This window comes from Hydra vulgaris, chromosome 09 (genome assembly GCF_038396675.1).
Source record: "Hydra vulgaris chromosome 09, alternate assembly HydraT2T_AEP".
In the NCBI taxonomy this organism is placed as follows: domain Eukaryota; kingdom Metazoa; phylum Cnidaria; class Hydrozoa; order Anthoathecata; family Hydridae; genus Hydra; species Hydra vulgaris.
This window is the reverse complement of record NC_088928.1, coordinates 51,419,664-51,443,467: the sequence shown is the minus strand read 5'-3', so window position 1 is coordinate 51,443,467 and position 23,804 is coordinate 51,419,664. Positions and strand designations below refer to the sequence as shown.

General features: G+C 27.2%; 1 protein-coding gene across 1 annotated transcript; it reads left to right on the top strand.

The window, feature by feature from the left end:
- Nucleotides 1-16,336: 16,336 nt before the first annotated feature.
- On the top strand, nucleotides 16,337-22,638 carry LOC124810930 (uncharacterized). Its single transcript, XM_065806434.1, has 2 exons — nucleotides 16,337-16,486; nucleotides 21,507-22,638. The coding sequence occupies exon 2, from the start codon at nucleotides 21,529-21,531 to the stop codon at nucleotides 22,480-22,482; it is 954 nt and encodes a 317-aa protein (XP_065662506.1). The 5' UTR covers nucleotides 16,337-16,486; nucleotides 21,507-21,528; the 3' UTR covers nucleotides 22,483-22,638.
- Nucleotides 22,639-23,804: the final 1,166 nt, after the last annotated feature.

Sequence of the window (23,804 nt, the reverse complement as noted above, 5' to 3'; positions counted from 1 at the left end):
TTGAGGAGACATTTGAGTTTAGATTTTTTTGTACTACCCCAAACAATGCTGCCATAAGATAAGTTACTATTGATGAATGCAAAGTATAGCTGAGTTAGAGTAGATTTGTCTAAGATTTGACGGGTTTTATATAAAATATAAAATTTTATATAAAACCCGTCATTATATCATCATTATATTATATCATCTATTAAAACACCAAGTAACTTGTTTGTGAAAGAGTGCTAAATTTGTAAGATATAAGGGTGTAGGAATATATTGAGACTTTCTTTTAAATGGAACAAATTTAGTTTCTTTTAAATGAAATAAACTTAGTTTTTTTGTGTTAGATAGGCTGTTAGCGTTAAGCCAGTTTGATATTTGTTCTGGTTCTTTGTTTGCTACTTAAAATAGAGAGATAATGTTACTGTGAGAATAAAACAAAGTGGTGTCGTCTGCTAACATGATAGACATAGCATTTGATGCTCTATATATTGCTCTATATGCTCTATATATGCTCTATATGTTCTATATGCTCTCTCTCTCTCCCTCTCTCTCTCTCTCTCTCTCTCTCTCTCTCTCTCTATATATATATATATATATATATATATATATATATATATATATATACATATATATATATATGTATATATATATATATATATTTATATATATATATATATATATATATATATATATATATATATATATATATATATATATATATATATATAGAGAGAGAGAGAGAGAGAGAGAGAGAGAGAGAGAGAGAGATTGTTGACATAAAATAACAATAGTAGAGGATCTAAGATGTCTTGTGGAATTTCACAGAATATTTTAAGTTTTTTTTTGTCTGAAAACAGTCATTTAGAGATATAAACTGTTTTCGATCAGTTAAGTAACTGGTAAACCATTTATGATATTTATGGTGCACTCCATAACATTTTAGTTTTTCTAGTATAAGCTGATGATTCACGGTTTCAAATGCTTTCTAAAAGTCTAGGAATATACTTAAAGTTTTATTATAAAAAGATATTTGATAACTTCAACTAGTTGTATAAGTGCATGCTCCGTAGAGTAATTTAATCGAAAAAAAGGTTACAATAGAGAAGATGAATTTCTTTTAAAAATGAAAATAGTCTATTATACATGATACGCTAGATGATTTTTGAAAAAACAGGTAACACCAATATAGGTCGATAATTTGTAACCAGACTTTCAACTTCTATTTTAAAAATGGGTATAATCATTGCAACTTTTAGTTTATCTGGAAAAACACCTATTTTGAACGATTTGTTGAAAATATCTAACAAAATTTTTTTAATAAATCCGTAGCAATCTTTGATTATGCCAGCTAAAATAGAATCATAGCCTGTTGCTACATTTGTGTAAATATAAATATATATATTTATATAAATAGGATGATGTAGTTAATCTTTTTATGAAGGTCTTAATAAATATATATTTTGTTTAATGGCGCATCTAAATACGCGTTTTTTAAAATTATGTTATACTTTTGTTAGCTTGTTTTTTAAGCTTTTTTATGCTATTATTCCTCCAATCATTTATTGATAATTTTTCTTAAAAGTGCTCTATAATTTGAGTGGTATATATTGGTTTTTTAACATACATTTACTCTTGGTTTGTAATTACTCAATATGACGCAAACCACAATGACCCAAAAGTCTGTTATTTAATTAAATTCACCACACTGGGACATATAGATCCAACTTGTACAATTTTTTGGCATAAAATACATGCAATTAAACAAGTTGAAAAAAATCATTACGGTTTACCTTCATCAAATGACAGAAAAAGAGTTGTTAAATGTGCTGATAGAAATGACACATGGGTAATTCTGGCGCAAACTTTATGTGTCATACATAAAACAACATACAATTGGGTTTGCAGAAGAAATCTAAATTTCATTAGAAAAATGGTTTAGAGCCAAAAAACTGACCGAGGATCAAACTAAGAAAGCATTATTATGTATTGAAAATGACTGTTAATTGCCATTGGTGGCCATCAAAACAAAGATATTTCGACAGTTTGGTATAAGCGTCAATTTAATATAAGCAGACAAGACAAGAGCTCCTTGTCACGCTCATTTGGAAAAAGTGCTTGAAAAATTATCAGCTCAGTTATTAAGTTTGGTACTCTACAGCCCAACAATATTAAACCGGGTGGAATCAAGCTGGTCCAAAATTGAAGGTAGCGTTAAAAGTACGAATCGCATTTCACCACAATTAGGTGCTGAGATTGTTGAACAACGAATGTCTTATTTTGAAAGTATTATTACTGCGGCAAAAAAAAATAAAAAAAATGGGAGGTAATTGTGCGCGTGCTATACAACGATTTTAATAATAAAAGACGTCTAAGTTAATGTTTAACTGAACATTGGGACTGTTTTTAATAATATTTTCTCATATTTTTCTTGTTATTTATCTGAATTGTCAGTTAAACTAAAAAATGACAGTTCCAGTCACACTCGATTGACATTTTCCAATTACTGTCACATTGCCAAAAGTATTTTTCATGAATTTTTTTTTTGTTTTATTAATAATATATTATTATTTATGAAAAATCAAGCCATTTAGCCAAAGCCAGATCCAACCTTAAATTACAAAGTAAATTATGACTACAAAACTAAAAATACTAACGATTTTTTTATTGTTTATATCTGCCGTAAAAAACTTTCTTAAGTACAACTTTTAATGTGAAACTTTTAATGCGATCTTCAAACTAATTAATTCAAATGGATCAATAAAAGTGCTTGAAGATCACATTAAAAGTGTAACTAAAAATAATTCGATTTAAAAAAAATCTGTTTATCTGGTTGGTGATTTTAATCTCAATATTTTAGATTATGACACAAATAATATCAGGTGATCCTTATGACGTTACTAATTATAGGCCGATCTCAATTCTTAGATGTTTTTCAAAAATTCTAGAGCGAATTATGTATAATAGACTCTATTCTTTTTTGAACAAAAATAAAATTCTGTACAATAAACAATTTGGTTAAATATGGTCATTCTATTGATCACGCAATCTTACATCTTGCACATGATTTATTCAAAGGGTTTAATAAAAAATAGTATACTTTAGGTGATTTTATAGATCTAAGCAAAGCCTTTGGTACAGTTGATCACATAATTCTTTTATCGAAAATCGAAATCTACGGTATAAGAAATTCAAACTTGGCTCGGTTTATAAGTTATTTGTTTAACAGGAAGCAATATACTTCATACGAAATTGGAAAAACGGGTAATATGACTATCACATACAGTGTTACCCAAAGTTCAATTCTAGGGTCCCTCTTATTTCTAGTTTATATTAATGATTTAAATAATTTTTCTAATATCTTAAACTCAATTTTATTTGCCTATGATACTGACTTGTTTTATTTCGATGAAGATATTAATACTTTATTTTTAAAGTAAACAAAGAACTTGATAAACTAAGCCAATGGTTTAAATCCCTAAACAGTATTAAAACTAAATACACATTATTCCATCATGCTTCTAAAAAAAAATATTCTATTGAAACTACCGAATCTTTTTATTGATAATAAAAATAATAGTCTATTATACATAATTCGCTCTAGAATTTTTGAAAAACATCTAAGAATTGAAATTGGCCTATAATTAGTAACGTCATAAGGATCACCAGATATTAAAATTGGGACAACTCTAGCGATTTTTAACTTTTCCTGAAAAACTCCCTCTTTTAAAGATAAATTAAATATATGCAAAAGCGGAATTATAATGAGTTTTATTGAATTTATAATGATGCTAATACTTATATTGTATAAATTTTATTACTTACATTAATAAAAAGGGAAATATCGTTAAAGTTTTTGGGAATAATTCAAGATGAAAATATTAATTGGAGAGAACATTTAAATGTAATTGAGAATAAAATTTCAAAAAATATTGGTATACTGTATAAAGCTAAACAGTTTTTAAACCAATTTGTTTTGAAATACATAAACGTTTCATTTATACACTGTTACCTAAACTATGCAAATATTGCTTGGTGCAGCACCAACGTTATAAAAATAAATAAACTTCTCTGCAAACAAAAACATGCAATTAGGATTATTAAAAATGAAGATCGACTCTCCCATACAAAAACGCTTTTTAGTAAACTCAATATATTAAACGTTTTCAAAATAAATCTTTATCAAATTCTAGTGAATGACTTACTTGTTCTAGTTACGAACTTAATATAAAAGTATTTTTTGAGAATCTTGTGCTGTATATGATTTATTTTTTTAAATATTGAGTAAAATAAAGTCGATGCCGTTTTTTTATCAAGTTTAAACATAATACCAAATACCAAAAAACTTAATTATGTTTAAACTTGATAAAAAAAATGGCACCGTCTTTATTTTACTCAATTTTAAGAAAAATTTAATTACTATTTAAAATATTTTGTATTATCTTTGTATTTTGTATTATATTTGTATTATCTTACACGGTTTTTAAAAGCTATGCGATGAATGGTACATATTACAGGGCTTAGTGATGAGATAACTATAGTCTCTTTTTGCTCCTGTCATGTAAATTTATATTTATTTATTTTGTTATTGTAATTATTGTCAAACGGCAAAATATATATAAAAATAAAAAAATAAAATCACAAAAGTAAACAAAGTAATTTCTTTGGTATTCATCCAAGATAAATGGAAAATAGAAAGTAACACCTGTGCCATAAAATTTGAGACTAGCTTTAAACTTCAATAAAATCTTTTGGTTTGTACATAGAATAAAATAAGCAGAGTATAAAAATAAAAAATTTTTTATTACAAATTTCCATATCTTTGAATTTAGTCTAGCCTAGTTTTGTACAGCATTTTGGTCTAGCCTATTGGCACAATAACGTAGACCATCCATTCTTGTACACATCCCACTTAAGTATTGCCAAAAAAATCCTTTATGGCACATGCTTTTGGAAAGTTTGTTTGATTGTCCTTTTTTTAAACAAATGGTGTCTTCTGCGTTTCAGCCAATTTGTTACCAAATTAGCATAGTGAGATGTTTCTAAATCGGACCAAAAGATGTATCTTATAATATCTATTGATAAAAGATTACAAGCGCTTTTGTAAACTCTTGTCATAGATCTCTAGGTTTATTGCTTGGCCAGAAGGAACAATGTAAACTGATGTGATATCTCGTAGGAAGATTACCATCTATACAAATAATTTTATTTCAAGTTTTGCAACGTCATAATACTTAACAATATCTGGTGTCAAATGATCAAACTTGATCTTTTGAGTAGCATGTATTATTACCAGTTTGCTATTCATCAAAGTAGTAGCATGTGTTATTACCAGTTTGCTCATCATCAATAATAAATTCGTGGTCACAATGTTTTGAATAAAGTTGCATTTTCGGCGACCGCATTTTTCGGCGACCGCATTTTCGGCGACCCCAAAGCCTCTGTTCAGGAATTCTGCTTGGTCTTTTTTATCTTTTATGACAAAGAATAGGCTTTTAAAATAGACTTTTTAAAAATAGAATTTTAAATAATATTTTAATATTTGTCCGATGGTGCTTTTGCTACAACCAAGTCTTCTAGCAGCCTTTGAAAGTGACACTTTCAAAGACTGCTAATTTGATGCGGTTGTTTGTAATCAATTATTTATTAAACGTTTATTTTATCAAAAAATTTTTTTTTTTAGTTTTTCTTTAGGTGCCCCAAGAAGTCCTTACGGCCTTATCACGGAGCACCACTTTTTACTAATTAACCTCTAATTACTAATTAATTATTGGTAAATAAAACTAGTCTCAAATTTTATGGCCCAGGTGTTATCATCCATATGTTTTTAGTTTTCTTTTGAACACTATCTCAAAAAATCTAAAACAATAATATCGTATAAATACTATTTTTATTAATCAATGTTTAACAAGCCTTTTAAAAAACATACAATTTTTTTAAAGTTTGATTAGTATGCTTTCAGAAAGGTTTGGATATAGTGAGGGGAGAGCCAGTACTTACAACTATAATCATAATGAAAAGCATTTAAATTTGGTTTTGAGCGTTAAACTTAGGCAAAAAAATTTTATTTTGGAAACTCGGGAAAGGCAAAACAGTTTTATAATTTTTTCAAAAGTACTTATAGTAGATTCTACCATGATAAATTTGATAACGCTATTCTTTGGTTTGTGAATTTACTCATAATAACTCGTAACAAGACGAGGATCAGCAAAAGCTAATATATTCTTATTCGAATGACATTCAGTAGCAGCCCACAAGTGTGTAACTACGGGAGGTCTTATTAGTGACAGTTAGTGGAAAAAAAGGGTTGTGGATTTCCAAAGATCTGTATGATTACGTTAAACAGCCATGAAAAACTAATAAAACAAACGCTTTGTCTGTTCAACAAAAGGCGCAATGAGCAAACAAAAACATTCTTTTGACTTTTATTACAGCTACTATCATTAAAAGGATAGAGCAGTCTAGAAGGTTCTATGCCCAATAAATACTCAAATTAAGCAGACTCTTGCCACAGAGTCATGAAATTTGAGGTTCAATGCTTTCTTTAAGCATATTTTCAACATTAGTAATAAAGACGGTGCACACTTTACAATTAATGATTTTCATTATGATTATAGTTGTAAGTACTGGCTCTCCCCTCACTATATCCAAACCTTTCTCCTCTCACTATTTCCACATTATAAGCTCTTATGCGGAGCTCTGCGACATAACTGTTATGTCTTCTTGAAGCGACTTAGTATTAGGCTGGTGTTAAAAAACTGTTGAACCTGGTAATTGCTGAGTTGGTCAAAAGAAACATACAAACCGTAAACTTTAGAGTTGCTTTTTACTTTTGGAGTTTTCTTTATCTTTTTCTTTGTTTTCGCTTTAGCATTAGATATAAAACCTGCAAATGCTTTTGTTGGACTTTCGCAGTATCAACATATTCTTGGAGTGAACAAAAAATATTGAAAAAAACGCACTTATAATAGTTAGAATCAATGCTAAAAAAATCTTTCAAAAATCTTTCAGTGTCAAAAATCTTTCAAAAATCTTTCAGTGTCAAAAATCTTTAAGATGCAAGTTGCAAAGGTTGAAGTTGTATATAGCTCTAGGCATAGTGAACTGGTTATTTGATTATTTAATCAATCATTTTTAGCTACACTAGCTCTTGCTCCATGAAAATTATCAACCGGTGAAGAAAACGTTTTACTTTCGACCCATTCATTCGAACTTCAATCAACAAAGCGTATATTACTTAAACAATGTTGGGTTTCTAAAAAACTGCCTTGTGATTATAATATTTCTTCTTAGACTTTTTTTTAATAAAAATATACATAAAATGTTTTCTCTATGTTAAATACATGTTCATCTAGCTTATTAAAAAAATTTTTTATAAGACTAGTTAATTTTTTTCCTGCTTGTAAAGATTTTTTTATTGCTTCTGTTTTAGAATTTAAAATTTTAAGCTTTTTATTTTGTTTTCGTAAATTTATTTAACAAATTACTTACTAAAATTATTTCAAAGTTCAAATTTCAAAATATTTCAATGATCATATAATGTTTCCAAATTCTTTCCTCAAATGATGTAGTTGTATAAACTCTAAAAAAAAGTTGGCGCGAAATAATTACAGTTAGCATCATAAGTAATTAAACTAAAACAATAATGAATTATAGGGTTCATTATCGAAATTGCAAATTTCGAAAATTTTCGATTAAAACGGTACCGAAATTTTTTTTTTTCGAAATCTATAAAAACTTATGAAAATAATCGAACTAGCCAAATTAATTTCGGAAATAAAAAAGGAGTTTCGAAATGTAAAATTAATTTCGAAATAAAAATTTGAACTTCGAAAAGTGAAATTAATTTCGAAAGAATAAACAGAACTTCGAAAAGTGAAATTAACTTCGAAAAAAAAAGTGTATTTCGAAAACCGAAATTAATTTCGAAAGAAAAATCAGAATTTCGAAATGTGAAATTAACTTCGAAAAAAAAAAGTGTATTTCGAAAAGTGAAATTAATTTCGAAAGAAAAAAAAGAATTTCGAGATGGGAAATTAACTTCAAAAAAAAAAAGTGGATTTCGAAAAGTGAAATTAATTTCGCAAGAAAAATAATAATTTCGAAATGTGCAACTAATGAAATTAGTCTCTTTAGTTATGAAATTAGTCTCTTTAGTTACAAACTCTAAACCATTCAGTGACTGGGAAAGATTACTTAAATTTAAAATTATTCACACCCCTTCCCTCCTCAATGTATTTTTTGTGCATTTAGTCGGAAAAATTTACCCTTTTAAATAAGCCGGCAAATGTAGACCTTTTAGACCTGTCAGTCATCGAATTTCAAAAAACAAGGACTTTTTTTTTACTTAGCAAAAATTTTAATTGCACCCCACCACGTGACACCTACTAGCACCTGCCCTGGTGGCAGCTCAATGATTGAATACTGATGTTTTTTTCAGACAGGAAAAGAAAATAAAGACTGGAAAGAAAACAACTTGTCATTAATTAAGCTGTTTGTAAAAAAGCTCATCAGATAAACAAAAAAGAATACAAGTGTTTTAAGTTACTAAGAATTATAATTGAAAACAAATTTCAGTTCAATTCGAACTCCTTCAACATTATTTGATAAAGAAATGTTTTTCATTATTTGTTTTCTTTAATAAAAACTAACTGCTTCAATAAGCTCGGCGCCAGTCGGTTCCGTAGCTCCGTATCTATTAAACCGGTTGAACTAAATAAACATTCTGATGGTACCGATGCCGCTGGAACTGAAAATATTACCCGTGCAATTTATGTCAAAACCGGGAACAATTTTTGATTAGCTTGGAAAAATTCGATGGCACTATTTTCGTAGCTCTGAAAGTATTGCAGACTGTAATCGTTTATTTATTTTTCCAGTTTATCATTGTTTTCAATTAAATGACAACATGATTTATCTGTTACAAGTTCAATTAAGTTGATTGGCTTTCGTCTTTTGTTGTTAACGAAAGTAGTAGTATTTGCAAACGGTGGCGTTGACGATTGCTGAAATGTTTTTATGGTAACGTCAGTTGAGCTGTTTGATGAGTTTAAAGTGTTATTTAAACAATTTGTTTCGATTGTTATATCGATTTCTTCGGATTCTTTTAGATGCATTTCATAAATGTTTTTCTAATTATTTTTGCCTTTGTAATGCATTCATACCTATCGATATCATTTTTGATAAACTCAAATTTACGAAATTTGAAATCAACAAAAGAAGCTGCTAAGAAAAAATTATTAGCAAAAATGTTTTTAAAACTCCCTTTTAGAGACCTTAATAATTCCTTTTGAAAAGTCTTAACTAGTTCTGTAAAAATGGGTTGCGATTCAAGTATTCCATTTAGTAGAGAATACAATGTTGGAAACAGAAATGTTACCGTAACATATTTCTTTCCGCTAAAAATTTTTTTTAGCTCTTTAATTGGGTGTAACAAATCTTCCGGCACCTTAATTAGCTCTTTAATTGGGTGTAATCACATAAATCTTCCGGCACCTTAAATTCATTAGCAGTGGAAGATAGTCTTTTATATTTTGGTATTCGATGCTTATTATATCCAACGCAGTTTTATTAGTTAATATAGATTCAATCATATCGAATTGGCTATTCCAGCGAATAGCTATAACTTGTACTAACTTTATTTTAGTTTCATATCGAAATGTTTCTTGAACTTCTCTTAACTTTTCTTTTGTAACATCACCGAATGCTTAAATGAACCAACAATGTGCCTACAGGATGAAATTACCTTGGCGATTTCCAATTTGCCTTCGTTAATTTTTAAAATTTCTTTAACTTCATTTTCTGTAATTTCTTCATTAATTAATTTTCCGTTACCGTCGTAATCCTTTACTTCGTAACACTTTGAACCATTTTTTAATTTTTTTACTTTTATATCTCTCGTGTTTAAAAGATCGTTAACCATAAGATTCAAACGATGACCAGCACATGGAATTATAAGAACATTATCATCAAATTTATTTACTGCAGAGAAAATTTTTGCACCTGAGTCAGTAACTAGTGGAAAAATCTTATTACTGATTGACCATTCACTGAAGATTTCGTTTAATGTATTAAATAAATATTCAGCTGTTTTCACTTCAGACATAAACCTAAGATCCAGGTTTCGGTCAACCAGAATCATATTTTTGTCAATAAAATGATAAGTCACACCGAGGTAGCTGTTTTTACTCAATGATGACCAAACATCACAAGTAATTGTAATGAAATGACACCCCTTCAATTCTAGCATTAAAATTGATCTTAGATTGTCCGTAATTGATGGAATTAATTTTTTGCTCACCGTATATATGCATGGCATTTTGTAGCTTTTGTTTAACTCACTAACTAAATTTACAAAATCTGGATGACGTACTATCGAAATCGGCTGATCAGTACCAACAATAAAGTTTATCAACAACTTGTTTAATTTTTTATGACCAGTCTCTTCGAAACTATTTTCATTACCGCTCTCAATATCGGGTATATCGTCATCGTTAAGTTGATTTTTTATATATTTTTGAATTAATGCAATGATCAATTGATAAATGGGATTGCATTGAACTGGTCGAACTGTTGTAAGGTAGAATCTTATAACATATACAGCATTTTGTTTGATTCTTTTGGTCTTTTTCAAAATATGTCCAAACGAAGCTTCGTTTTCTTATTCCTTTCTTAATAACGGATTTATTTGTTTTTGACATGTTTATTCAAACTAAAAAGCAAGTAGTTTTTTTACTCGTACGCATACAACAAATATTAATAAATTAGTATCTTATGTTATTAGTAAATGTGTAACACATGTTACTTCACTTAGGTTACCGAGCGATTAAGGAGATTATTATAACTTTAGTTACATTTTAGAGTTATGTAACAAAAAGATTGCTAAGGTATAAATAAAATTGTTTGAAATCGTTGTAAATCTCATCTAAATAACCACTAGAGAGTAATTAGCCGTTTACGTTGCAACAATGATTTTATAACTTGCGTTAGAGGCCCTTAGGGAATTGCACATTATAACTTTTAAACGTCATAATTATATCATTTAGGAAAAGCGTACGAACTTTTATGTAAATTCTAAATCTAAGGTTTAAACTTACGTTATGCAAATTTAAAATTAAAAAGTATTTAAACTAGTGTTGCTATCGACTTTGACTAAATCGACTAAAAGTCTACTAGTCGAAATTAGTCGACTTTGAAAAATCTAATAGCGGATCTAATCGACTTTAAATTATCTACTAATCGACTAAAAGTCGATTATGTCTAATAATAGTACTTATACATGCATTTCTTATATCTTTTTATTTGATTGAACATTATAAACTTTTTTAGTTTTATTTTGTTTATCAAAAGCAAATATGACTGTTAAATAGAATGTAGTTTTTTCAGAGCCGGAATATAATATTTGCTCCCCTTCCTTTCATATTAAATTAAAAAATTAAAATATAGTATCTCCCTCCATCCCAACGACCTCTCTCCTAATCCAGCACTAAGTTTTTTGTTTACTCTGTTGAAGTTCTTTTAAGGGTTTGAGGATTTCAGCAACTTCCAAAAAAATTACTTTTAGTTACCGGTACCGGTATCAGCGGTCATTTGAGAACAACTAAAAGTGCTCAAGAGTAACTTATAATACACTAAAAGTAGCTTCACAACGTCTTCAGGTAATTATGTATGGTAACTAGAATTAAATTCCGCCTAAGTTAACAATTTGTAATGTTAACAGTAAGTAACTTGCCGAATCTTAGTTCTAACATAGTATCTAAAAAATAATATACAAATAACCAGGCCTGAAAAGAGGTTGGGAAAGATTCATTGGGTGTGTGCTTGTAAAAATAATATTATTTTCATCTTACACTATTTTTGTATACTTTTTCTCTATTTTTACTATATTAACATTTTATTTATATTATTTTTTCATTTCTTCAGTATTTTTATAAATAATAAATAATCAAAATTACAAATTTCTTTTTTCGATATCCCAATCAATTTAAATATAAAATATTGTTAGTTAGCTTCTGTATATCTGGGTTTACGACTGATCATTTAACGAGGGCTCCCCAAAAAACGGTTTTTACGCATGATTTTTGGCATTTGCCTTTTTATAGTCCAAAGATTTTTCCTGACGGCCCTGCATTATTAAACAACTTCATAACATATGACAATAATTATATTAAAAAACTTTATAGTTATGTGTTGTTTTTTTGTTGTTGCTTTTTTTAGCAATCTTTGCATGTGATTATTAAAAAGATTTTCATACAATATTAATACGATATACAGTGCTGATCCGCTCCGTTCTTTAACTAGGGCTCTAAAGATAATTAAATTGTGAGACCCTTCATATTTAAATAGTTTATTTTAAAACTTATATTTACTTTTATTTTACTATTTTAGACTTATATTTGTTTTATATTTATCAAGAAATCAAAAGGGCTTTTCAAAAATATTAAATCATTTGGACCTAGCAAAATTTATCCTGTTCATATTGTTTTGTTTCATTAATATTTAAGTTGTATAATTTAAAAACTTATAAAACAGACGTAAATTACTTGATTTCTTTTATTCCCCCCCTCCCCCTCACATTTTGACTAAATCGACTTTTAGTCGACTTGGTCGATTTCGAAAAAGTGTTAGTCGTTCAAACTATAATTTCAAAATATAATTTCAAAAATTTTAATATAAATTCAAAAGTCGACTTTGGTTGACTTTTGAAAATATATTAGTCGACAGTCTTACTTTTTAATAACATCACTAGTTTAAATATAGTTTAACCAAATATAGTTTTAAATTTTATTTTGAATTAGAAGTTCACATTTTTTTTCATTCAATATTGAATGAAGATGTTTTTAAGCATCTTTATTCAATAATTAATAAGTAAAAGCTTGAATAAGTGAATAAGTAAAAATTTTAAAAATTATAGGTTCAAAATTTACAATTTAAATTGTAAACAAAAACACTTAAGTAACTTTTGCTATAGGTAGGTTTTAATCAATTTGAGAGAGCTAATATTTTATATGAAACATTTCACCGTGTAGATGTAAGGGGTCATTTGCAAATTATGTCATGCAAAAAACTTTTCAGATCTCCCTCCTCCCTTTTCCACAAAATGTCACAAAGTATCAAACCCCTATCTTATCCTGAGGTTTCTAATCCCTGCAAAAGAACCATTGCGGTTCTAACCTTGCAAAAATATTTCGAAGCAAATTTTAGAATTCCAAAAGTGAAAAATTGTTTCGGTGTTATTTTCAGAATTTCGAAATCGCAAAATTATTTCGAAGCAAATTTTAGAATTTCGAAAGTGAAAAATTGTTTCGGTAATATTTTCAGAATTTCGAAATTAAAATAATATTTCGAAGCAAATTTTACAATTTCGAAATGAAAAAATCGTTTCGATACAAAATTAATTAGTTTGAAATTATTTCGAATTTACCGAAACAAAAATAGAGTTTCGAAAACTTTTTTTTTTATCGAAAATTCAACTTTTGCTTTCGTGAACAACCTTAATGAATTACTATTTTGGCATATAAAAATATGTACTTTGAATCAAAGTATATATTTTAAATACTCTAAGTGCTTTTTTTTTTAATCAAAGTTTAATAAAAAAAAAGGTAACTAAACTCTTATTTGCGTATATTTAATTACTTTTATCTTTTATATTATTTATCTTTATTTTGTTCACAATTTGAACAAAACTTAATCAAAACATTTTGTTCAAAGCATTATCAGACCTGATTAGTTTAAAAAAAAAACTGATTCAATTTAAAATTTTCTAATTTTTTTTTTTTAAAGAAGTCTACAATATAGAATTGTGTAAGAATTCAGTTTTGAATAAAATTTAAAGTTTTTTGCGGGGCAGAGGCATAACCATATATAGTACGCCATTTTAGATGTTATCAACATTATAGTGATCTATATAAAAATTTCTTAAACACACCATCTGTAACAAAAGAATAATAAACGTAATCATTTTGAAATTGGAAACGCTTGTTTTTTTTATGTTACTTAAACTTCTTTTAAAAAATTTTTTTAAACGTTTGATTATTTTTAAATTTTTTTGCATGTTTTAACTGAATTCAATTGAGAATATTTTGGTAATAAATTTCTTTAATTAAAGTCTGAGATCTATAGTTGTTCTAATATTTATCTTAAAAAATTTTTTTAAGGTTATTTTAGTTTTAGAAATAGAAATTAGTTAAGATTATACAACTCTTACATTTACAAGATACAAGTTGTAAGTAGCACAAGTAGTAAGTAGCACAAGTAGGAAGTAGCACAAGTAGTATGTAGTAAAATGTAGGACCACAAGTTAAGTTGGCATAAAAGTTCAGACATGTCAAGAATATTCTTTGATAAACATTCTGGACATGTCAGCAAACGGTGAACATCTTTTCAACAATTAAATCAGCATATTACTAAATTAATATTGTCAATAATTCATTCAGCATGATTAAACAACCAAAGTATGTATAAGTTATGTAAGTTAGTAAATTCAAAACAAAATTGAATCTAATACGATTTTATACACAACAGAAGGTTTTAAAAAATCAAAATACAAATAATTAAATTTATTGACCTAAATTCGTGAATTTTTTTTTGTATTTTATTTACAGTTTAGCTATTTACTTTTACTATTTAGTTTACAGTTTCAAGGAAGGGGGGGTGGGAGCCAATATCTTTACCCTAAAGCAAGTCATATTCACCTTATAGTCGGTTTTTTCAAAAATATTGTCGACTAGTAGGCGTTTGACCCATTTCAGTCATTTGATTTTGAGTTTTGAAAACCTTTATTTTTTAGAAGGCAGTCAGTAGTTTTTAGTGATTCACCCCCTTTGTTTATTCAGAAAGTTAGATGTTATATAGATTTTCAGTTTAAAAACAATTAAATTGATTATATCATAGGAGAATTAAATTCTACATATACTTAATCAAAAATAAATAATTTCATTTTCTTTTCTAGATGAACCACTTTAATAGATAATAGTGTTAACGTTTGTGTTAAAGCTTTATTAATAAGCTAAGCGCATTAGTTTGTGCTACAATATGGCGCCAGCAGAAGCGTTGTTTATGTCATAACGTCACAGTGGCGTCTCTAGGGGGTGCGGGGTGTGTGGGCTGCACTGGGTCACGTCATTACGACCAATTGAAAATATTTCATTTTCTTTAAATTTTTTTAACACTATAATCATAATAAATGTTTTTACGCTATCAAAATATGTAACATAAAAATAAAAAAGATTTTTAAAGATGGCGATAAAAAAATCCAATTGTTTCTTATATTGTTGATTTTGAGATTAAGACCTTATTTTGTGTTGAATTTTGTAAAATATTGAAGGTTTTAATTTGAAGACTGGTTTTAATTTGAAAAGTGGTTTTAATTTGCTGCCTTTTTGCTGAAAAGTCGTTATATTTGCTTAAATAAAAATATAGAAAAATTTCTCCTATTACTAAATTTGTTTTATTTTATAAAAGAAAAGTTTTAATTTTAAAATAAAATAAAGCTTGCATTACAAAATCTTTTTAAAATAAGACATTTTATAAAAGTCACTTTAAAACCTTTACTACACTTTTATTACAACTCATTTCTAAAATAATACAAATTTAAGAAAAATAAAAACAGCTGCTTTGAAGTTTTAAAGTATTATGTAATTTTTCCTATATATTTTTAGATTATTATTATTTATTGATCAGCTAAATTAATTTAAGTTATATTTCTTATAGTTATTTAAAACTGTTTTGTAACGATATCAATACGTAAAAATATTTACCTCAGAATATAATTACAAATTAAATTTTATTTTAAATGTTACCTAAATAACTAAAAGTAAGTTGAGAATTTTTTAATAATTTTAAACATTTTTTAATAATTTGCGCGATACCTGGAAGAAAGATTTTATTATTTTATAAATGACAAATTATAATTCCTAAATGATAACATTATAAAATGTGTTTATCTTATATAATATTACTAACTAAGAAAAATTCAGATTAAAATCTTGAATTTAAATAAGGAAAAAAAAAAATTAATATTATTTATTTATAATTGCTTATAATTTTTATTTGCACATATATTTGTTTTTTTGCACCTGTTTTTGTATATACAATTAATAGGTGTTTAAACTAATGACGTATAAAAATACAAGTTCAAAATAAATACAAAACGTCACGGCTTTTAAAAATTTATATTTTTAGGTTTTTTGTTACTTACTTTAAAAATGTATAAACCTATGAGTCTAGTTTTGCTTTATTTATTTTGCGTTAATTATTTTTAAGAACTTTGGATAAATTAACTAGAGTAAATAATCTTAATGCCATGAATTATTTAAAACTTTAAAAAATGATTATGTTCCTTGATTTCAAATTCATACGTTAAACTTACTTTGCAATCTATTACACATTTTGAAAAGAACATTTTTGAAAAGAAGATTTTTCTTCAGAATCAAACAAGCTGTAGTAAAAAACGGTTTGTTTGTACATGCACAAACATCTCCAACAACTCATTGCTTTTCATTATGTAAGTACTAGAAATACATATATATAAATTATGGTGTTAGGTAGGAAACAAGGTTCAGGAAACAAAGTTCATTAAAACTTCTATGATATTCTATAGAAACTCTATTAATTTCTACGGAAAGTTCTTTTATTAAAATAATTTTTTTTATTTGACTTTTTTTCTACATACTTTATATACAAAAAAAGAAATTTTTTTAAAAATAATTTTCTATCGAAATTCTTATAGAATTTCTATAGGCAATGATTTGAAACACAGCAAACATTGTTGTAGTGGGTTTGTAGTGATCTATATAGGCATTTTGAGCGGTTTATAGAAATTTTTTTATCGGGTTAGTTTAATTTAAATTTATATATATATATATATATATATATATATATATATATATATATATATATATATATATATATATGTTTATTTATTTATAAAAAGGTTGCAGGAAAATAAACTATCCTGCCACCTTTTTATAAATCTCTGTATATAACAATGATTAGGCGGGATGGTATTTTTAATTTACCGAATACCATCTCGTTACTTTTTTTTCTCCATTTCGAACACTGGATATATGTATATATATTTATATATATATATATATATATATATATATATATATATATATATATATATATATATATATATATATATACATATATATGAGTTAGGAGTTTATCAGATACAATGGTTATAGCCGAACATATAAATCCGTAGTTTTTACAGTATATTTCTAAAAATTTTCGACATCAGATTTATTTTGACTTAATATTGTTTCGAATATCACTTTAAGAAAACATATTATATTATAATCTGTACATAGTGTTTCAGCTGCCAATTCTGGGTCTAAAAAAAATCGCCTACAAATGTTTCCATCATTTGTGTTACCAAATCCGTTCTAATCCAGCAAACATTCTATAACAAAATTTCAGTGGGCTTATATAGGTACTTTGAGCGGTCCACTGTCATTTTGCTCATCAGTTACTTGGTGAACTTATAATGGTAGCCGCCAAAAGTGGCAAATCACTATTTTTCACAAAACTCCATAAAATTGCTTTACAAAAATGTCTTTATGATTTTGTTTATTTTATATTTTAGAATTTGTCTCGCCGAAACAGTTGTTCTAATTAAATTCATTAGATAATTGCTTGGGATGTAAACACATTTAAGGTTTATCCACATCGCTTTATAACATAAAAGTTTACGCCAAAAAATAGAAATACTTGTTGCTAAACATGCTTAGTTGAAATTATAGTGCATAACATAGTAATAGGTGCAGAAAATAAGTTATTTACTTTCATCTACATTTAAGATTGATATTTTAATAATTTAAGTTACTAATCAAAAATATTAGGCTTTACATTTATAAATCATAAAACTTAATATGCAAATGCGATAAAAACCACATTTTAATAAAAATACACACAAGTAACTTGAAAATATGATAGAATAAATATTCATAAATAAGTGTTTTAAATTTCAACCATCTAGCATAAAAATAAATTTGCGATCTCAGTTAGATAATGTCGTCCATTAATTACGTCAGGCTTTAGAGGGAAGGGGCGTTGGTGGTTTTGTGACAACTTATACGGAGCTTGTTACGAAAAAGTTGGACGAAGGGGGTAGGAGATGGTCTAAAAAGGTTAAAAGTTGCGTGACGTAAATTGTGGACGATTTTATGTTAGCGACCATACGCGATTATTTTAACAACATTTATTTTTATTTCATTTAATGTTAACAATTATTTATCTAAAAAAGATTCATCTTTTATATTTATTTTATTTGAAGATGAAAACGTTTAAAAAAAAAATATTATTGTTTTAAAGTTAGTGAATTTTTAAATTTTTTATGCGGAAATACTCTTTTGCTTTGTTTTTGATAAATTCGTGACGTCAAGCTCGCTTTTATATTGAGTGAAACTGCCGTGTTGCCATTTATAGCGGCTGTTACTAATGGTCTTATAAGTAGCTGATAAACAAAATCCCAATAAACTGCTCAAAATGCCTATATAGTTCCACTGCAAATCCACAAAACGATGTTTGCTGGGTAGGTACGACTGCAATATGATTTTTAAAAATTGACATCTAAGATAAGTTTTTTTATAATTAAATTAAGTTAAAACATCTTTTTATAGTATATAAACTTATCCTTATATAATTTTTTAAATATAATACAATATTTCTTAGGGTTATTTATACCCTCATTATTTAAGCAATCTACAATCAAACCCAGGCTTACGTACGTCTAAAATCAAACCTATATTGTTTCTAAAATCTAATTGTATCTAATTGTCCATTTTTTTCATTTGCTATTTATTAATATTCATTTTATAAAATAAATGGAATAAATGTTCAAATATTCAGAACCCAGCATGTAAAATTGATAATTCAAACTTTAGTGTATCTGGTTTAACCAAGGGGTTCTAACAGACTGGAGGGAAAACAAAGTTAAAACACGTAATTTCTCAAAGAACAGTCTTAGTAGTAACATAAATTTCTGTTAAACACCGCGTAGTTATCATAATTTATAGTTAACCAATCACATTCCTCTTTTAACAAAAGTTATCCAATGATATTGTTTCAAAACGTTATAAGCAATTGCAAATAAAAGATGGAAGTTTAAAAAATTCGTAAACAATATTTAAAATTAGTTTATAGTTTTTTTTGTTGTTGAGCTTTTTGAACGACTGGTATTAAATTTCTAGATTGGAATTAAATTTGTAAGCTTTGAAAACAGCTTTCAAAGCTTCAAATAACATTTCAAAATTTTTTATTTTTTTGCAAAAGCGCTATTTAGACTTGAATCTAGAATAATTATACAACAAAAACTATACCGGGTTTGAAATTATTTTCGGCTTCGCTCTCCCTTCAGTTATTTTATCTCTTTGGTTTAACTTATTTTATGATTTACCAATTATCAAAGTCTTTTCATGTTGCATCACAAAGAAATTTCCGCCCACTGTCAATTTTGTATCATGCAATAAGATGATTTAATTTTCAATAAAGCTTATTTATTGGTTTCGCTGTGATCCTTCACAACCACACTTACAATTAATACTAATAAATTTATTTCTATTTCTTTTAAATTGTGTATCGTTTCTTCTAAAAATATTAACCATCTTCTAAATATTGCAAATTGCATTCTCTCAAAGTTTTAGTGACGTAATACAGTTTTTTATTGGATAACAATCCATATTTTAGTTTTTTGCAAGAACGCTGTATGTAGTATTTTTCAAGAATTTTTTAAAGTTTTATATTGTCTTCTGAAATGACCAGTCTTGATAAACACGGCCAATGCATTTAGTACCGATAGATGTCCTTTGTTTTCCTGTAAAACGTTAAATTATGCTATCTTATACATTTTAGCCCGGCTAAAAGTGTTGATAATTTTTTTTTTTAATTTTTAAGCTTTACTTTTCTCTTCAACACCTAATTCTACCTGAGCAACACAAATAAATGATTCTGAATCTGTGGTACTACGTTTGTCTTCAGTTTTCCTATGTAAACTTTACTTGTTCCTATGTATGCTTTACTTGTTCGTCAGAGTAATTAACTTACGCTAATACGTAATGTTCTAAAAATGTTAGTTTTACATTCATGTTTGGTGAAATTTTGCTTTGTATTAGATAAAAGAACATTATTCCTTTCATTTTTTTGACATCTGACAAACCAAAGATCAACTCCTTTCAAAGCTAAATCATACCTGAAAATTTAGGTTATTTTATCTACAGAACTAAAAAAATTTTTATAGTTTGTTGGTAATGGTAAGTTTTTAGAAAAAAAATTTTTTTTTTACTTTATGTAAAAGAGGTACACAGAGCACACATACAAAAAAATAATTCTTTACAGAGACAGAAACCCCCTGGTTTGTTCCAATTGTATGTCTAAAAATAACAAAAAATTAATAAACAAAAATAGAGCAAAAAGTGGCAAGTAATTTCTACGCATCATTGAAGTCAAAACCTTAGTCAAAATCTTGTTACTAAAAAAACTACCTCGAAATGTTTGGAAGTATTACTAATAACTTATAGTTTGCAAAAAACAAGAAAAAAAAAAAAGAGTTTTTACAAAACCCACTATCATATATATAGTAATAAACATGATTGTTAAAACTTTTGAAAGATAATTAAAAAAAATTCATTACTAATCGCTTTGAAATATATTCTAATTAAACTATATTCGATGCCGATAATTGCTTTAAAAAGAAAACTCAAAAGCAATAATTAATGATCAACTTTGAAGATATCCTGCGGCTTATTTTTAAAACCATTTGCGGTTACTTTACTTTTTTTTCACCGACTAAGAATGCTAAACTAACATTTATATTTTTATTTGCAAGAAGTTCTCAAAATTATAATTTTTGTTTTAAGATTTTTTTGGAAAGTTGGCATCGAATTCGGAACACTAAATTCTAAAGCGTGAACTCTAACCACTGCGCCAACGTAGCTAATTTATTAAAATTAAAAATTATATATACAGTACAATTTGACGAAAAATTATATTGTAAAAAACACATGATAATTTAAATAAAACCAAATTTTTAAATTATTTCAAAATACATTACAATTATGACTAAAATAAGTAAGAATAAACGTTGAATAAAAAACCGTTTAAATTTTTTATTTAAAATTTTATATAATTGTGCGACAAACACGCAGCCCTTTATTCCCCTATCCCCTCCCTCCCTAACGCACATTTGATTTTATAAATTTTATTTTAAGTTGTAGCTCTGTATTTAAATTTAAATATGTTGCTTACTTTATTAAATGTGTTTATTATAAATGTATTTATAATGTAACATATATTTGAATATTAATTTTACGTGTAACATTTATGTACTCGAAAATAATTTATAGAAATTGTACTATTTATTACTTTATTGATCTTAAACTTCTTTCATCTTTCAATAAATTCACAAATTATTATTTTTACTTTTAGATGCTTTTAAAAATAATTATTTTTACTTTAGCTGCTTTTAAAAATAATTACTTTTGTTTTTAACTGCTTTTAAAAATAATTATTTTTACTTTTAGCTGCTTTTAAAAATTAAGAAAAATGAATTGCACCTACTTTTATATTGACAATCTACGTCATCATATACTATACATAAAAGTGCAAAATGCTGTTATGATTACTATGGTAGTTGTTGGAATCATTTTTAATCTATTTACAATAGCTATTACATTAAAAAACAGAGAGGCGTGCAAGTGTTCAACAGCCAGGTTGTTTCTATCAAGTTATACTGGCAACGTATGCGGATTAATTTCAATGGCACTAAGCGGTGTATATGATCTTAAAAAAGGAATTCCAAATATGAGATGTCAACATGCAACCGATTATCATTTTTTACTTTATATTGGATTCACCGTCAATATGGCTATTCTATTAAGTTCAACTTATGATCGGTACCAAGGGGTTTCCAATACAAAAAAAAATATCGCTCGAATCGAAAGCAGTAAAAAATTATTTTTTCGATATATGCTACCTTCATGGCTTTTTTCAGCTCTCATTTCCTCACTTTTCACATTACTCATGCGTTACAAAATTTTGCACTTTGACCGAAACATTGTGTGCGCTGTAATAGGTATTTCCCCAATGTTGGCTTGCATAGGATTAAACATACATCTTAAATTTTTTCTGATTAAAATGATGAAAAACGCACAAATAACTAAAAAAAATGATTCATTGAAAAATATTTCAGTTGCTATATCAATGCTTCGATTAACGACAGCGTGTCATTGCATCTACCTTGTTGCTGGTTTTGTTGTCTTATACTTCCAAAGAAAATGTGCTAACAACACAATAGTATATTTAATATTAGAATGGATATCTCGCATGCTGTTCGATCTTATGTTTACAATTGAGGCAAAAGCATTTTTTATTAAACATCCAGCGATTAGAAAAGAAATATGTCAATTTTTCAAACGACTTTACTTTAAAAAAGAAACATATAACTCTGTTAGTTTAAAGGCGAATGAAAGTTTTACATCATCATTTTATGTCAGCTAAGATCAAATAAGTTACGTGGCTTCAAACTCAAAACTTTATTGACTACATTAAACCAACAACTAAAATGACTTTAATGTGTCGGTTAATAACCTATGAATTAAAAAGATTTCTTTGTTGTATTATTTTTTATTAGTTTATCGTTTATTAATTGTGCAATTTGGTGAAATCTAAGCAATCAGAAAGAGGTCTAACTATTTATTTATTTTTCAAATTTACTTCACTATTAATACTTTATTTCATCGTTAGCCTACCTATATGCTTTTTTAATCATTTATTAAGTTTTTGGTGCTTTTTTGCATCATTTTAATGAGGGCTTGGCCCAGTAACACATGATGTATAAGGGACATCTTAAAGACGTGTAAAAGATGTCTAAACATCTAAAAAACCATTTTTAAACGTCTTAACATTTGTACGAAATTGGTTTTTCAAATAACCAAATTTGGTTTTTCAAAAAATCAAATTGGTTTTACAACTTGTCGCAATATTTAGATTTTTTAGAAAACCAAAATAATTTGGTTTTCTGAAAAATCGATTTGAATGATTCGGATAGTCAAACTAACATTAGTTAGTTAGTTAATTAAGTTACACAAAGCTGCAGCCTTGTTAAACTCATTATCAGTTGAGTATACGCGTCTATACCCAACTCGTATGTCGGCCAATTTTGTGTGGAATTAACGGTAAATGATGAGCTGTATTAACTACGATGACTGAAAAATTTCCAATAGTTTTTTAAATTTATCAACTGATGTTGCCTAGGTGATATTATCTGGCAAAGCATTCCAGTCATTGACTACACGGTTGTTAAAAAGCTTATGTCTGATTTCACAGTTCCTTACAATCTCGCGATGAAATTTGGTTCGATGTTGAGCATCGACTCATCGATGATTTCATCAGCAAGGCATTACGTGCCAATCAATTATGATTAAATTGTCGAGAAGCTTATATTGCTGAATAAGATTGCCTCTTTTTCGTCTGTCTTCAAGATTAGTAATTTCATAATTTTATATCGAGTTTTGTAGTCTTTATTTTTCAAAGCTTGTAGAACTTTCGTTGCGTTGCGTTGTACCTTTTCATTTTTTTTATGTCACTATCAAAGTAAGGGTTCCAAGTTTGTATGGAAAACCCACAGATGTGGTCTTATATATGCAGTATAAATTTTTTTCCAAATGGTAATCTCTTGATACAAATGTGTGTTTAAAAATTCCGAGCATATTATTTGCTTTATTTGCAGCTATATCTCACTGTTGAGCATATATAAGAATCTCAGAGATTAGAACTCTGAGATCTGTTTCGGAATTTATGATTTCAAAAACTACTCTATT

Bases quoted from the DNA above. Each gene is read 5' to 3' on its own strand.
- LOC124810930 (XM_065806434.1), top strand. From the start codon at position 21,529: ATGAATTGCACCTACTTTTATATTGACAATCTACGTCATCATATACTA.